The 17,572-nt window shown below is 37.6% G+C and overlaps 5 protein-coding genes across 5 annotated transcripts; 2 read left to right on the top strand and 3 right to left on the bottom strand.

Moving 5' to 3' along the window:
- Positions 1–93: 93 nt before the first annotated feature.
- SAPINGB_P005358 (uncharacterized protein) lies at positions 94–2,502 on the bottom strand (the record flags this gene model as incomplete). Its single annotated transcript, XM_032000072.1, has 1 exon — positions 94–2,502. One exon carries the CDS (start codon positions 2,500–2,502, stop codon positions 94–96), a length of 2,409 nt encoding a protein of 802 aa, XP_031855963.1.
- A 434-nt stretch (positions 2,503–2,936) lies between these two features.
- Positions 2,937–3,628, bottom strand: SAPINGB_P005357 (uncharacterized protein; the record flags this gene model as incomplete). Its single annotated transcript, XM_032000071.1, has 3 exons — positions 2,937–3,141; positions 3,266–3,363; positions 3,539–3,628. The coding sequence occupies 3 exons, from the start codon at positions 3,626–3,628 to the stop codon at positions 2,937–2,939; spliced, it is 393 nt and encodes a 130-aa protein (XP_031855962.1).
- A 1,387-nt stretch (positions 3,629–5,015) lies between these two features.
- SAPINGB_P005356 (uncharacterized protein) lies at positions 5,016–8,924 on the top strand (the record flags this gene model as incomplete). The annotated part of the gene is made up of 1 exon (XM_032000070.1): positions 5,016–8,924. The coding sequence occupies one exon, from the start codon at positions 5,016–5,018 to the stop codon at positions 8,922–8,924; it is 3,909 nt and encodes a 1,302-aa protein (XP_031855961.1).
- A 365-nt stretch (positions 8,925–9,289) lies between these two features.
- SAPINGB_P005355 (uncharacterized protein) lies at positions 9,290–11,125 on the top strand (the record flags this gene model as incomplete). Its single annotated transcript, XM_032000069.1, has 1 exon — positions 9,290–11,125. One exon carries the CDS (start codon positions 9,290–9,292, stop codon positions 11,123–11,125), a length of 1,836 nt encoding a protein of 611 aa, XP_031855960.1.
- A 4,299-nt stretch (positions 11,126–15,424) lies between these two features.
- On the bottom strand, positions 15,425–17,526 carry SAPINGB_P005354 (uncharacterized protein; the record flags this gene model as incomplete). The annotated part of the gene is made up of 2 exons (XM_032000068.1): positions 15,425–17,134; positions 17,491–17,526. 2 exons carry the CDS (start codon positions 17,524–17,526, stop codon positions 15,425–15,427), a joined length of 1,746 nt encoding a protein of 581 aa, XP_031855959.1.
- Positions 17,527–17,572: the final 46 nt, after the last annotated feature.

Below are 17,572 nucleotides of genomic sequence, written 5' to 3'. Positions count from 1 at the left end.
TTTTTTTTAATATTTATTAATTTTATTATATTAATTTTTTCTTTCTTTCTTTCTTTCTTTCTTTCTTTCTTTCTTTCTTTCTTTCTTTCTTTCTTAAAAGTCATCCCACGCATCCTCTACTTCCTCTTCCTCTTTCTCCTTTTGCTTCTTGGCCAACACGGAGTGCGCACGACTTGCTGCTGTAGACTGTTGTAGCGCCGCAGTACCAAATGCGTGTGCAAATGCATTAGGGGCCTTGTGTGTTGCAGAAACTTGGTTATGTGATGGCAAGTGTAGTGCTCCGTGATGATTGTGTGCTGGCGATTTAGGTCCAGTGCGAGAAACTGGAGGCACGCGCGAGGGAGAGGTAAGAGTAGAAGATGTAGTAGGAGAGTCCCATGTATCATTGTTGTCATCGTTGCCATCGTTGCCATCGTCATTATTTCCCCATGCATCTCCGTCATCATCATCGCCGTTACCCCAAGCGTCGTCATCGTTTTCGGATCCCCATGCATCGTTGTCTGCTGCGCTTGGTTGATAAGTTGTTGGCAATTTCTTTCGCACAATTGAAGGAGTGGTTTTAGTTACTGCCTTTTGACCAAAAGAGCTGTGGCTGGTTAATGGCTCTGGGGACTTGGAAGTAGTAGTAGTAGTAGTAGTAGTGGATTGTTGTTTGTCTTCAGACGGTGCAGGAGATGAAGCCGAACTGGAAACTGCAGAAACTGCTTTGGAAGCAACACTGATGGTCAATGAAGAGGCCCAGTTGGCCCAGCCAGCAGTGGCAGCAGCCGACTCTCCTCCATTTTGATTCAGCTGTTGCTGTTGATCTGAGCTATCATCAGTGGGAACACCTGATTGTTGCTGTTGCTTTTGGTCCAGCTCATTGGCATGTTCTTTAACTTTATCAAAGTACATTTCAAATGTCTCAAGGGCCTCTTTGCGCACCACAGAGTCGGAGTCAACGAGTGCAGGAGCCAGAGTTCCCAAGACCTTGTTACAAGTATCCTGAATTGAAAAGTATTCATTGCATGCTGAGAGTGCACGTAAACTAGCCAATCTTGACTGTACAAATGGATCTTTAAGTGCACGTCCAAAGGCAGCCACAAGGACAGCTGAGCGTGTGCTTTGAGAAAATAGTGGCGCGATTTTCCCCAAAAGAATTGTTGTATTTGCGCGAATTTCCTTTTGCGAGTCACTTTGGACTTTGGCAAGTTGGCGTAGCAAGTCGCCATTGAGGATGCGGTCTGAGAGTTTTGAAGCAATAGAGAAAACTGCACGCACTGTAAGTTCGCGTAGGGCCGGGTCAGTATCTGAGAATCCAGTTGCAAGACTGGGCCAGACCTTGTCTGAGACTAGGCGCGTGTCCATAAATGCAATGTAATCAGGGAGTGATTGAAGTAAAGATGTGCGGACGGCGCGGTCTGGGGCAGCAAACTGTTTGACAATAAGTGGAGCAACAAGAGTTTTGTATTGAGTGGATGGCATGTCTTTGGAAAAACGAATGACGAGAGAGAAAAGGTGAAGAGAAGATGCAGAGAGACGGCCTGAGTTGAAGGTGTCGACGAGAGCTGGAACGACTTGGTTATGGAGGTATTCATGGGGGAACTTGTCTCCAGCAGAGTCTAGGAGAGTTAGAAATGCGAGGATAGTTTCTTCGTCAGTAATGCGGAGAGTAGGTAGTGCATTTGTGATTTGAGCGAGTTGGCTTGAGTCAGAAAGGGCTGGAGAGTTTGCTAGGAAATCATCTAGGGAAGATGGAGTCAAGTGACGGGTTGATTTGAGTTTTGCTAAAAGTTGGGCACCAATGGCTGCTCTTGCCCTTGGTCTATCTGCAAGGATTTTAGCAATAAGATCTGCAAATTGGGCAGTATCAAGCATTTGTCTGCGGGAGATTGTACGGCCGCGGGGGATATCTTTTTCAGAGATTGAAGGAAGGCATGAGAAGAGGGGGCCAAGAAAGCCCGGAGGTTTAGCAGCTGCTGAGGCGAGTTGGGAAAATTCTTGTTCTGAGGCTAAACACTCAAAAGATCCTAAGACCCATTCACCAGAATCATTGACGTAGATTGCGCCAAGGTCAATATTTGTATGAGCCGAAGATAAGGTATTATGGATGAGTGCAAGAGTTTTAGCAATAGTGTGGATCCCCCAAAAAATGGCATCATCGGAGAGTTCATGTGATTCTAAGTAGAGATAGAGTGGGATGACATGTTCTGTGACGAGAGTTAAAGATTCTGGAGATTCATAAAAGTCTTTAAATTTGATAATTCCTGGGAGTTTAAGAGTTCTTAGTTTTGTAGCCATATGACGGGCAAAGACTTGGGCAGATGGGCCAGAGGAGGCACGAACAGTTGCATTATCGCAGACGAAAACCGTTGCAGGAGAGTCATCAGAGCGAGAGGTTGCATTGTAGATGGTCCAAGCGTGGGGGTATTTATCTGCAAAAGATCCGTGAACTCGGGTTTCTTCGGAATATTTATATGGGACCGAAGAGGATTTAAAGATTGCTTTTGACAGGAAATCCATAGATGATGATGATATATATATATATAAAATTGGTAAAAGTCTGGTGTATTTTAATAAATGTCTATATTTTACATATATAAATATATAATTTTTATAATGAGAGGGATAAAAAGTTGGTGATGTGGCCATCAGTGGAGGTTTAAAAAAAAAAATAAAAAAAAATAAAGAAGTTTTATGGAACTTAAGTACACAGTCTATATTTATTTTGATAACCCAACAACATTATGAAAAAAAATCTTTTAAGCATAGAAACAGGATATGCTCAGTTATATATATATAATAACAATTTTTATAATAAAAGTAAGCAAGAGAGAGAGAGAGAGAGAGAGAGAAAGGAAAGAAAAGAAAAGAAAAGAAAATTGAGAGAGACATTAAAAGGAAGAAACGTAATATAAAACAAAAAAGAAGAAGAAGAAGAAGAAAGATTTCTTCATTTAATTAGGTTCTTCTGAGCCATAATTGCCCTCAGTGACTCGTTGTCGGAAAAGACGTTCTGTATGGTCACAGAGATCAACGAGATCCTTGAGACCTTTTTGAAGAGCCTGGAAGGCAGTTGTTTGGCCGTAAGTTTGGATTCTAATGTTAAGCTTAGCTTCTGAGGGATGTGGGATGGAATAACCGCAGAACTCAACGTCAGGACTAATAATAATAATAATAATAATAATAATAATAATAATAATAATAATAATAATAATAAATGGTTGTAAAGTTAGATTTAAATTTAGTTCTGTAATGCTTTGATTGATATGATATTGGAACATACTTTTTCATTATAATGTATCTGAGAGGGTTCCCCAGAGTGTGATCTTCATTTTTAATTTGAAAAGAGGCAGCAGTACCGTCTGGAGAAGCACCTGGAAGCTTTAAAAAAAAAAAGAAAAATAAAATAAAAAAAAAGAAAGAGAGAGAAGAATAATGTTAGTTTTTTTTTATAAAAAATTAAAGGATGATTAATTAATTGAATAAATGAATAAATGAATAAATGATTGATTGGTTGATTGATTAAAAGATGAATAAAAGAGATTGATTTACTTACAATGACTATTTTTTCTGGATCTAAAGCATATTGAGAAGGAGATCCTGCATCTTCCATTTGAACATCTGGGGTTTCTTCTTTTGCAGACATTTTGAATGTGCAGTAGTTATATATTGTTGTTGTTGTTGTTGATAAATTTTTAGATGTGATATTTTTATTTATTTATTTTTTTTTTTCAGTATTTACAGAATTTTTTTTTTTTTTTTTTTTTTTTTTTTTTTTTTTCAAGTATATTTCCAAACAAATCTTTTTTTTTTTTAAAAAATCAAAAAAAACTTAAACCCTTACCCATATATATTTATAATTTGGTTCGCGAATCAAATATTATGTAATAATAATATATTTTTTATTTTTATTTTTATTTTTTATTTTATTACCCTAACCTTTATTAGCCGTGCATTATTATCTTTTAGCCGTGTATTACTTAATATAGTAGTAGTAGTTAGTATATATATATAATTTATTTTTATTTATTTAATTTTTTTTTTTTGACGTGGCGGTTTTTAAAATTTTTTTTTTTTTTCTCTTGTTAATTCTAAAATACAATAGCCGCAACCCTAACCCTCTAAAACAACCGTTTTTTTTTATTTTTTTTTTATTTTTTTTTTTATTTTTTTTATTTTTCAGCATTACCACCACCACCACCACTTTAAAAAAAGGGGAATTTTTTTTTTTTTTTTTTTGACAAGCGGCGGCCTTCATGTCAATATTTTAATATATTTTTATATCTACTACTACTATAGCACACACATAGAAAAAAAAAAAATAAATAAAAATAAAAAATAAACAACGCGTTTTTTATTTTTTTTATTTTTTTATTTTTCTGTGTCTCCCCTTTTTTTTATTTATTTTTTTCCCCCAATTCACATATAGCCGGACATATAAATATTCAGCAAAAACCCACCTTTTTTTTTTTTTTTTTTTTTTTTTTTTCAGTACCACCAAAACCAACAACAATAATAACAACAACAACAACAATAACAAGTTATTAATATATATATATAATACATTCCAATCAACAACTAATTTATATATATATCATATAATATACAGCTAATTCTAAATCTTGCTGTTTATATATATATATATATCAAATATCTCAATCTCTTTTTTTTTTGAAATCTCGTTTAATTCCGAGCCCAGCAAATTTTTTTTTTTTTTTTTTAATTACAACAAATTTTGTGTGTGTGTTTGTGTTAATTCACTGTAAACAAACACGTACAGGTCATTTTTTTACTAGTTAGAAACCATCCAAACCTTCTTATAGGTCCTTTCATTTAATATATATACCCAATAATCTCACAACAACAACAACAGCAATTATTATCACCACCACCACCATCATCATTACAGATATATTTATATTTATATATTCACTTAAACACATACACATACACACACACACACACACACACAATTCATCTATATACTATCCTAAACTTGAATGCTATAGACACTCTTGGTTGACTTTTTCCAAATGCCTCTTCATCCATTAGGACAGCAGCCGCAGCCGCAGCCGCAGCAACAACAACAACAACAACAGCAGCAGCAGCAGCAGCAGCAGCAGCCGCAACCGCAACCTCAGCAACAACAACAACAACCACCACCTCAGCCAGCACAACAACAGCCACCACCACCACCACCACCTCCACAACAAGCCCAAGCTCAAGGCCAACCACCTCAACAACAGCAACAACAACAACCACCACCACCTGACATAACCCCCCCTCAGGACCTTACAGCTTTTCAAAAACTAGAAAATGAAAACTCTGAATGTTGGCTGGCTGTGGGACGACTTGCAGAAATGTTGGGAGATTTTGAACGCGCTGTAGGCTCTTATGACCATGCTATTCGTCACAACCCTTACTCCATTCCTGCTCTCACTGCCATTGCAAACCTTTACCGCAGCAGAGAAATGTTTTCAAAAGCTGTCGACTACTATCAAGAAATTCTCAAAATTAAAAAAACTTCTGGAGAAACTTGGGGCTCGCTTGGCCACTGCTTTCTTATGATGGACTCTTTAGATGCTGCTTATAATGCCTATCAAAATGCTCTCCAAAATCTTCAAGACCCCAATGATCCCAAACTCTGGTACGGAATTGGCATCCTCTATGAGCGCTCAGACTCTCTTTCATATGCCCAAGATGCTTTTACTCAAGTCATGCAAATGGACCCAAAGTTTGAAAAGGCTAACGAAATTTACTTCCGTCTTGGCATTATATACAAACAACAACAAAAGTATAACCAATCTCTCGAGTGCTTCAAGTCAATCCTGCATAACCCTCCACGTCCTCTCACCGAAGTTGACATTTGGTTCCAAATTGGTCACGTTCATGAACAACAAAAGGATTACGCCGAAGCTAAAAGAGCTTATGAACGTGTTTTAGAACAAAATCCAAATCACTCAAAGGTCCTCCAACAACTCGGCCTTCTTTACCACCAATCTTCTCTTTCTCCTGCAGACCAAGAAAAGGCTGTCCAATGTCTTGAAGATTCAATTAAGGCAGACCGAGAAGATGCCCAATCTTGGTACCTTCTTGGCCGCTGCTACATGGTCTTACAACAATATAATAAAGCTTACGAGGCTTATCAACAGGCTGTCTACCGTGATGAACATAACCCCACTTTTTGGTGCTCCATTGGCTCGCTCTACTATCAAATCAACCAGTACCGTGATGCTCTCGAAGCTTACTTCCGTGCCATTCGTCTTAACCCAATGATTTCTGAAGTTTGGTATGACTTGGGTACCCTTTATGAAACGTCAAATAATCAAATCAATGATGCTCTTGACGCTTATCAACATGCTCATGAGCTTGACCCTGAAAACCCTCAAATTAAACAACGTCTTGAGCAACTTCGCAATTATATTTCTCAAGGTGGTGCTGCCATTGGTGGTCCTCCTCCTCGTCCTCAGGATATAAATCCAATTACATATCAGCAACAGCAACAAGGCCCACCACATGGTAACTTTTGGGATACCCAGAGTCAACAGCAAGGTGGCGCAGGTGCTGCTACTGCTGCAGGTGCAAATGCTACTGGTGGCCCTCAACAACAGCAACCCCCCCCACCTCCTCCACCACCACAACAGTTACCGGATCAACAGCCACAACCTCTGGGGCCTCCAGGGGGACCTCCAGGCCCCCCAGAATTTCAACAATCCCAACTTGCTCCTCTTCAAGACTTTGAGCAACAACGTCGCATTGCTATGCAAGAACAAGAATCCAGAGCTATTGCTGAAGCTCAAGCTCGTGAACGCGATGCCCGTGAAAGAGAGGCTCGAGAACGTGAAGCTCGTGAAAGAGAGACTCGGGAACGTGAAGCAAGAGAGCGTGAAGTAAGAGAGCGTGAAGCAAGAGAATTGGCGGAGGCTAGGGAAAGAGAAGCTAGAGAGCGTGAGGCTCGTGACAGAGAAGCTCGTGACAGAGAAGCTCGTGACAGAGAAGCTCGTGAAAGAGAAGCTCGTGACAGAGAAGCTCGTGAAAGAGAAGCTCGTGAAAGAGAAGCTCGTGAAAGAGAAGCTCGTGAACGAGAGGCCCGTGAACGAGAAGCTCGCGAACGAGAAGCTCGTGAAAGAGAGGTTCGTGAAAGAGAAGCTCGTGAAAGGGAAGCTCGTGAAAGGGAAGCTCATGAAAGGGAAGCTCATGAAAGAGAAGTTCGTGAAAGAGAAGCTCGTGAAAGGGAAGCTCGTGAAAGGGAAGCCCGTGAAAGGGAAGCTCATGAAAGAGAAGTTCGTGAAAGAGAAGCCCGTGAACGAGAGGCCCGTGAACGAGAAGCCCGCGAACGAGAAGCTAGAGAAAGAGGGGTTAGAGAACGAGAAGCCCGCGAAAGAGAGGCTCGTGAAAGAGAAGTTCGTGAACGAGAAGCTGCCATGGAACGTGAGCGTGAGCGTGAGCGTGAACGTGAGCGTGAACGCGAGGCTCGAGCTCGTTCAGAGGCTGATGCCCGTGTTCGTGAAGAAAAACTCCGAGCTGAGGAACTTGCTGTTCGTACTTCACCTACTACTTCTTCTGCCTCTCTCCCTCCACCACCACCAACATCACAGCAACAACAACAGACCCTTCCACCATTTCAGCAACCATCTCCTCGGCTTCCACAGATGTTGCCTCATCCATCTTCTGTTGGTCATTCTCCTCTTCCTCCCCCCCCTCAACAGCAATTGCCTCTAACTTCTGCCGGTGCTATGCTTCCTCCACCCAATTTCCCTTCTGCTGACCAGCAACCGCGGGACCGTGACCAACAACAACGTACCACAATGCCTCCTTTAGTTTCAAAGCCTGATGAAAAGCCTAGTCGGTCTCCTCCTCGGTCTCGTCATGCCATGCCTTCCATCCTTAATGCTCCGTCACAACCACCAGCAAGCCCCAATAACGTGGCTTCTTCTCCTATTTCAGCTTCAGCTTCAGCTCCTGCTCCTGCTCCTGCTCCTGCCCCTGCTCCTGCTCCTGCTCCTGCTCCTGCCCCTTCCACAGCTACCACCACTTCAGCGAGTACTAGTCCTAGTAATGATAGATCCGCTAATTCGTCTCCTCGTGTTTCTACACTTGCCAAGCTAGTTGACCCCAAGAAGCCCTCAGAGCCTGACCAACCACCCACGACTCTGCCGAAACTTGCTCATATCAAGGACGAGGATCGACCTTCAGATGATAAAAAGGATGCCAAAGAAAAGAGCAATGGCCATTTTACTGCGTTGTCATCATCACCTGTACCTGTACCTGCACCTGCACCTGCATCAGCTACTACTACTACTGCTACCGCTACTGCTACTACTGCTACTACTACTACTACTCCTGCCACTCCTGCCACTACTGCCACTACTGACACTCCTTCTTCTACTGACACTACTGCTCCTACCGCTAATACTACCCCTGCAAAAGCATCTACCCCTGCTCCAACACCCAAAGACCAACCAGCATCAGCAACTACAGTCTCTTCTAAGCCGTCTTCTGCTCCTGGGTCGTCTCCATCCTCTGCTCCCAAAAAATACCCCGAGGTTGTTGAGGCCCCCCAGCGCCAGGTTGATGAAGACTCGGACTATGATGACGACGAAGATGATGACAATGACGATAAGAGCGTTCCATCGAATGGTAGCAACAGCAGTAACAAGGCCAATGGTAAAGTCTCATCATCCTCAGCATCCTCTTCTACCTCGGTGTCACCCCCCAGTGCCAATGGCACTCTCAAACGCAAAGAAGATGTTGAAGATCATGCGGACGAATCGAAAAAGAAGCGCAAGCATTCTGATGCTGATAACAGACGCCGCAGTAGTAGTAACTCGAGCTCAAGTGGTCGGCCAGCCACTGCCACGGTTAGCAGCACCAATGCATCAGATGAGCCGGACAAGAAGAAGAATGATGAATCTAGTTCTGTTTCCAAGTCGGATGAGTAAAGAAAATAAAAGAAACAACAAAAACAGTGATACCATATATTTTAATATTTTTTTTTTTTACTTTTTTTTTTTTTTTTGAATAATAAAATAAAGAGATTTTTTTTTATTTTATAAAAACATGTTTATTTTTATTATTTAAACTTTTTATTTTTAAAACCTGCTTCTTCTTCTTCTTCTTTTTTTTTCTTCATCTCTTTGCTGGCATTAACTTTGTATTTGTATATATTTATAAAACTCTTTTCCCCCCCCTTCTAACCAGCACATGTAAAAACCTCTGCTATTATTAAACTATACAATACAAATAAAAGAAAAAAAAGAGAATTAATTAAAAAAACGAGTAAACAGCTGGAATTCAACATTCAACTATGCCAATTCCCCAGTATCCCAACGTGGAACCCGGCCTACCCGCTCAATCAGCAAAACTACAACCACAACAACACTGCTCACCACTGAGCCACTGGGTCACCCGCACTACAAGTGACAACATAGCCAACAACAACAACAACAATAATAATAATAACAATTCTTCACCACTACACATAGGCAATCTCGATGATCCAAGTTTATTCCGGTCCCGACCAAGGCAAGGACAACGACGACGACGGCCACCACGTGCGGTTCGAGTGCTGCTTGCACTACGTCATTCTGCTCGCGCACAGTGGCTTGTAGCTTGTACATTTTTGGCCACAGTACTATGTATCCAGCTTGTGTCATTATTTTTTTCCGGGTCTTGGTCATCGGGTCTCGACAATAGTGAATACAACAAATTGGCAGGACTTGGGCGGAGGCCAGGACAAGCATTGTCAACAGACTTGTTATGGGCAAAACAAAATTGGCGAGGAACAGAAGGGAGGGGGAAAGGAAAGGGAAGAGGAAAAGGAAAAGGAGGAGGAGGAGGAGGAGGAGGAGGAGGAGGAGGAGAAGGTGGAGGAAGAACCGGGACCCGGGGTCAACAAAGGGTCCTAAACGGTGCGGCTACTTTCGAGGTAGTTACTAAACCATACATTTACCCAGACTTGAGCAAAATAGAAGAGTACCGACGAACAAAAACACTAGAGTTGCCAGACGGAACACGTGCACTATCACGCACTCATGCATACATTTATCGAGACCCCAATGGGTCATCCAAGTCCCGGATCCGGCGGTTTGTGAGCCGCATGTTTGGACAGCTACAACGGTGGAGGAACCACTATCATCAACAACAACAACAACAACAACAAAAAGGAGCCAATTTAGCTACAACCATTGCAACCGATCCTCGAAGTCTTGCTCGGGCCCAACATGTGATTGCGACGCAGGGTGACGACTTTGAACAAACCCATGCATCGCCTCCACTTGTACTAGTTGTTGGGCTCGATGCAGACCGGTATCCCAAGAGCTACCTCGACAAGGTAGTGCGAGACCGGCTGTCATATGCACACCGCCATGGCTATGGAGTGTATATCCGGTATTTGCAAGACTTTGTGTCGCAAGACGAGCGCGAAGCTCCTCCAGACAAGATGCTATCGACATTGGAATTTGCCAAGGTTGCTCTTATGCGTGAGGCCATGTATGCTTTCCCACGCGCAGGATGGTTATGGTGGCTTGACCAAGATGCCGTTATTATGAATCATGCATTTGATTTTGCTGGGCGCGTGCTACTGAATAAGAATGCTCTTGAACGTCTCATGCTTCGAGATAAACCAATCATTCCACCAGCATCCATCATTCACACTTACAAAAATGTTCCTGCACGACAAGTACGGGTTCTAATGATGCAAAACGATGCAGGTATTAACTTGGCCTCATTTGTAATCCGCAATGACCCATTATATGGCCATTTACTTGTGGACTATCTTTCGGATCCTTTGCAACGTAGGTACGCTGGGTTTCGTGCTGCCGGGACCGGAAAGGCACTGAATGCTGCTGTTACGCATTTACTACAATGGCACCCTGCACTTTTGTCTCGCATGGCACTTGTTTCTCCCAAGCTATTGGGAGCGTACCCTGATGACCATGCTCTAGTGCGAGGTGCGGCATACGCTCCAGGAGACTTTGTGTACCTCCTCAAGTCATCACTACTTGCAAACCGTGGAGTGCTTGATGTGGATTTTATTACGGATGAGTGGGCAATTATGAAGAGTTCATCGGTTGCTGCGGGGTCTGTAACCTCCCCTGCACCACCCTCGGAGGCCCAGTGGCGGATGATGAAGGGTAATTAAAAAGAGAGCGATAGTGCATATAAATTATGTCTGAAACATTAATTACACTGAAGAGTTTGAAAAGGAAGAAGAAGAAGGAAAAAAAAAATATAAAAAAAAGAGATGAAATTTTGTTTTAGATTGGATGAAAAAAAAAAGTGAGATTTAAGGGGTGAGATGGAAGAATAGGTGGGAAAAGTTTCAAATTGCATTAATGGATATGAAAATGAAGAGAGAGAGAAAAAAAAAAGAAACATTCATATAAGAATAGAAATAATAAAAAAAACGGTTTATAAAGAGTTGGGAATTTGTTATTATATATATAATATAAGACTTATACAATTTTTTTTAAAATCTTTTAAATCTTTTATATTCATTTATTCAATTTTTGGGAAATTGAAATTGAATTTGAAAAGTGTAAAGAAAATTGAGGTTTTTTATTACCTTATAAGGTTTTTTATAAGAGTTTATTTTTTTTCATTTTTATTATTCAATTGAGTTTAAAAAATTGTTTTAAGAAGAAGAGACTTATATATAGATCTTAAAATTATAATATGATTATTGTTTAATAATAATTTCATTATTATTATTATTATTATTATTATTATTATTATTATTATTATTATTATTATTATTGAGAAACCTATACAAAAGAGAAAAAAAAGAAAAAAAAAAGAAAAAAAAAAAGAAGATAATTTTTTTTTTTGCAAGACCAAAAGAATATGTGGAATAGGATTTTTCAATGATTATAAAGTTGTATTGTTGTTGTTGTTGATAAATTTTTAGATGTGATATTTTTATTTATTTATTTTTTTTTTTCAGTATTTACAGAATAAACTTTTTTTTTTTTTTTTGTAAAACAAGTATTGTTGATCCCATTGAGTTTTAGAAGAAGAAAAAGAAGAAGAAGTGAAGTTGGATTAGATTATAATTGTTTAACTACTAAGTAGTTTAGAAAATGCTTTGAAATGAGTATGTGGGTGGGTGGAAGAATTAAAATTACAATTGCTATATAGTTTATAGTGTATATATAGTAGTGTATAAGTGTAAAGAGCTCAATCACAATTTTAATATATTACACATCATTACATATTATTACATAATAAATATATCTCTATACACTTTACAATATTTCTAAAATAATTATCATCATCAACTATCATTACTACCATCAACTCTTACTGAACTTATTTTTCTTTATTTTTTTTTTTTTTTTTTTTTTTTACAACTTTCTAAAGCTTTCCATCCTACTAACATACGTCTTATATCAATCAATTACCTTAAATGCTATAAAATTTATACCATCATAAAAAAAATGACAATATGGGTTTAAGTGATAACCATGAGTACTATATTTTTTATATCCTTTACTTGTTTATATTTTAGTTGTACATGTTTTAAGATAAAGTTAAAGGATTTAAAGTAATATAATTTTAAATATGCAAAAAAAAATGATAAAATATTTAAGTTCACTAAATTTTGTCTTTTTTTTTTTTGATTATTTTTATTTTTACTTTGCATAGTTTTTAAACATTTGAATTATCATTATTACACTTGAATTCCATTTTATTGTTATACCAAAAGCAAAAGCAAAAATATAAATTTATAATAATAATAAGGCAAAATGATGTTTATCATCTCTTAGATTTGGTATCAGAGAAAAGCTTAACAAGGACAATTTGTAGTACCCAATAAATATATAAAATGATAAAGTAAGATAAATCTTTATTTCAATTTTAATTAGAAAAAATAATTTTATTTTTTATGTTTCTTTGCATAGAAAAATCAAAAAAAAAATATCTGTTTTATTTCAAAATACTAATTTATTTATTTGTAACAATGAAACTGTGTTTACATTCGATGCAGTGTGGAAAACCAACTCAATTTGTGTTTTTATTATATATCAAAAATTAAATGACAACTAATGTGTTGTGTAACCATTACGATTCCATATTAATTAGCGGCTGTGCGTTATTTTTTTTTTTTTTCATTTAATCGAACTTAATCCTAATCCCTTGAAACAAAAAAGAAAAAAAAAACATTAAATTGACATTAGCATAATGTTTAGAATTGTCATTATTGTTGTTATTACCAGATAATCAAATCAATTTTCAAATTTTTATATGATTTCATTTACCAAATTGGTTTTATTTTTTATTTATTTTTTCCGCTATTAATTAGAAGGCTTAAACAATTGTTTTGAGAAAAATAATATCAATAAATATATCGTTATAATATTGAAAAAAAAAATTGAACCAACACAGTATTATTACCTTTGTTTATTTTAGGACTTGGATATCGAAAATTTGAATAAATCTTAAGTAGATTATCACATCATTTTAGAATTTTTTTTTTGTTAAGCCGTATTTATCAGCATAAAGTTGATTTATTATTTCAACTTTTTTCCTTAAAATTTTCTGCAAGTTTATTTACTTTTGATATCAGGTCAAAAAAAAAATCATCACCTCCCTCCCCCCCTTAATGTAAAAAAAAAGTGGCGTGTAGGATGTTGTTGTAATCGATTACCTTTTTTTTTAAAAAATTAATTTTATTTTATTGTAAAGAACAAAAAAAAAACCTTAGAACCAAATCATTTTAATAAAAAATAATAGACTAACATTTTTTTTCATGAAATTTGTAAAGCATTTCCATGTTATGCTATAAAAAAAAGTCATATTTTAAGGATTCCTTTTTAGTAACTTACATGTTTTGTTCATGTTGGTTTAATAGCATTTTAAAATAGATATTTTAAAACTAAATTCTCTTAAAAATTTGTTCTTTAACATATATCTGTGATTCTCTTAAAATTTTGGATTTTTTTTAGCATTCTGGTTAATATTTTAAAATGTTGAATTGAATTAGTTGATGGCACTAATTACTTGATGTTTGTACTTAATGAGCGTTAATGTTGTTTTAACTAGGTTTTGTTATTATATGTTTAAGTCTTGAATAATTTCACTTATTGTAAATTGAATGACTGATCTTCATGACGGCTTTTTAATATATGAATCGTTTAAAAATATTGTATTTCAAATAAAATATGGCTTATATTAATTTATAAAAACTCTTTATTGATGTAAATTTTTTTAAACCATTGACCTGTTATATGTATATTTTGAGATGTCTCTTAAATTCTTTTTTTTTAAATTTGCTAATTTGTCAAAAACTTATTGAATATTTGAGCTCTCTTAAAACATTGTTCATTATTAAGCAGTTCATTTTAGTTTTTTTAAAAATATTTTGTTTTAATTTGTTGTATTGAAGTTTTTTTGTTTGTATTTCATTGTTTTTATTCAAAAATTTATAAAATTCTCCGTGTATTCAAGCTGTTTTAAATTTTTTTCGCACACGATTGGAAATTTACTAAGGTCAAACTTTCAAGTTTATGGGCAATCTGGCCGAGTTGGTCTAAGGCGTAGGATTAAGGTTCCTATCTCTTCGGAGGCGAGGGTTCGAATCCCTCGGTTGTCATGTACTTTTTTATTTATTTAAATGATGGCTTTTTTGCTGAAAAGATGGATAAGACTCTTTAGAATTATGTGAAGTTGAATTTTTTTTATCATATGTGTTGATGATATTCAAAATTGTATGCTATCTTTTTCTTTTTAAAATTTTTTTTTCTGATCAAATTAACTTACTTTCAATATTTATGATGTTATTTTTGAAATTCGATCTCAAGATTTAAAACAAAACAAAAAAAAAAGAGAAATGTTAGTAAAAGACAATTCGATTTAATTAGAAAACATAATACTTGGATAATTTGAAAAAGTATTTTTATATATATTTTTTTAAAATAATTTGATTGATATTCAGAAAAAAAAAAAAAAAAGAAAGAGTTAATTTTTATAAAATTTGAAATAATTGAAGGAAATCTTTGTGTTTTTATAGCCAACCGTTTCTGCCGATCCATGATTTTAGATCTTTCTGCATTAAAAAGAAAATCTTAGATCTCAGATCTCAGATCTCATGTTCATGTTCATGTTCAATTCAACAGAATGAACATTCATGCTAATGGAAAATAATAATAAATACTTGAAATTCATCACGTCTTGTACATTTAAATATCAACCAATTGAAAAGTTTGTATTTGTGAATACCGTTGGCATTCAGTCACTCAATTTTTTTTTAGTATTCATCTTTACAAGAAAGGTCATTCAATCAATAAAAAAAAACAAAACATGGATTAAAAGAAAGCAATTACACAATAAGAAAGGAAAAAAAAGTACAAGAAATATAGAAACAAGAAAAAAAATATAAAGCTAAAAATATACTCATACAAAAAATAATAATAATAATAATAATAAAAAAAAAGGACAGACATTAATCAACAATGCACAGTTCTAAAGTCCACACACTTCGCAGATGAACCTTGATAGGCACATCACATCCAGGAACATCGGAAAAGGTGATTGTGTCCCACCAACACTTGCGCGCAGGTTTCTTCCAGAATAAAAACAGTTTCTGCGACTTGGCCAGGTCAACCGCCGGTTGCTGCTGCTGCTGCTGCTGTTGTTGTTGTGTCTGTAAATTTGGTTGCTCACTAGTGCTTCCAGGCTTGCCACCTTCTTCGCGGATAGTGCCTGCTGCGGATTCATGCGATTCATGTGAAGTTGTAGGCGAAACAGTATCAGGCAATTCAGCTGAAGTTACTGAGGTCGCTGGGGTCTCGTCCGATTCAGAAACCAGTGGAGGATCTTCAATCTGGTCAATAGACATTTGTGCTACACTCCTCTCGTCATCATCATCATATGGGTTACTTCTCTCTGTATAATCAGGTTGCTTTTGGTGATGTTCCATTGGCAGCAAGTCTGTCCGCAGACGAACCAGTGCCAGACTGCTAACGACAGTCTTATTAGGCTCCATTTCGCGGTAACCCCAGGTCTCATCAGGGGAAAAGCCTGTTGAGCAGAGCATTTCAATCAGGTGTTGTTCTGGCGACCCAGGCAGCTCCGATTTACGCAGGCCAGCAAGGACCTTGTTACGTTGAACTAGCAGCTGACCACAGGCACGTTTAATGCTATTCATTTGACGTTTAGAAACTATTTCTGAAGGCGGAAGACAATAAAAGTCTACATCTTCGCGAAGCACAATAACAGCTGGTTTTGTGCGGATAGCCTCTGCAAGGTCAGTCATTTCAAGAGTCGAGAGCGAATTACGCGGCGACTCGTTGCTCATGGCTCGAAATACATCTAGTGTGTATTGCAGGAAGCGTGGAGGGAAGTTAATATAGAGAGGGTTAGTGGGATCCCCAGAGTCAAGAGTTGGAGCGCCGGTGACGATACTCGAAGAGAGACCGACAAGGATGCATTGAGGGAGGCGGTACATTTCGTGTTGGGTCAGCTCAATGAGAGTTCCACGCGCATTGATAACAAACTTGTGCGAGGCATTTTCTTGAGCCTTTTGTGCATCAGAAGCTGACGAAGAGCCATCGTTTCCCCAAGAAGACTGGTATCCGGCTGATTCATCGACCTGAGTGAGGATAGAAGCAGGAGGGACTGGTTCAGCAGATGCAGCTGGTAGAGACATTGAAAAGACGTTTTTAACAGGAGGGTAGTATGGTGGAGGAGGCTGTTGTTGTTGCTGTTGCTGTTGCTGTTGTTGTTGAGACTGATTGATAGTAGTGGTGATAGAATCAGCAGCAGTAGAATCAATAGGATTGGAGTTTGTTCTGGATGAAAGAAAAGCTTGAGAAGAAGATGCGTTTAAAGGGATATCGTGATAATCATACACAGGAGGGGTTTGACTATCAGGTTTTGGAAGTTGTATGTTATTGCGATAATCGGAAGATACTCTTGTAGGTCCTGTGGGTGCAGCAAAGAAGGAGCTTTTGGCAACGGTTGGAAGCTTTGACGGCAGCTTTGACGGCAGCTTTGACGGATGAGGCGGTGGCGGTGACGGCGACGGCGGCGGGTCGAAACGAGTGGAAGGAGTTGGACTGGGCCACGGGGGGTGTTGGCGGCGAATTTTTGCGGTAGTGGTGGTGGAGGGGGGAGGGAGAGTTAAAGAGATGGAAGGACAAGAAACGAGAGACTGGAAAAGTTGAGAACAGGCAACAAGTTGGTATTAAAAGATGTCTTCTTGTTGAGCTATTATATATAAATAATAATAATAATAAAAAAACAAGATCCAAAAAGGGAAAAAACCAAAAAAAAAAAAAAAAAAAAAGCAACGCTTTGAAGCTTGCTGGCGATGCTGGTTTTGTTTTGTTTCTACAAGATTTGCTGGTAGTAGTGAGTGCTATTAGGGGGGGAAGTTTGAAAATGCAGCCAAAAATGGCAGGAAAAAAGTCTTGCGATGCTGCTCGAAATGGAGGTTTAAACAGGGTTAGGGATTGCCTAAGTTATTTATCTATTATATATATTATTACTGGGTAAAATGTAATTTACTTTATGGTAACTTAATATTATCAACATGAATAACATACGCAAATCTCACATATGAAAATAAACCAACAACAACCCAAAAAAA

The sequence above is a fragment of the Magnusiomyces paraingens genome, assembly GCF_902498895.1.
Source record: "Magnusiomyces paraingens strain CBS 517.90 genome assembly, contig: contig4, whole genome shotgun sequence".
NCBI classification, from domain to species: Eukaryota; Fungi; Ascomycota; class Dipodascomycetes; order Dipodascales; family Dipodascaceae; genus Magnusiomyces; species Magnusiomyces paraingens.
This window is presented reverse-complemented; position numbering and strand designations above follow the sequence as displayed.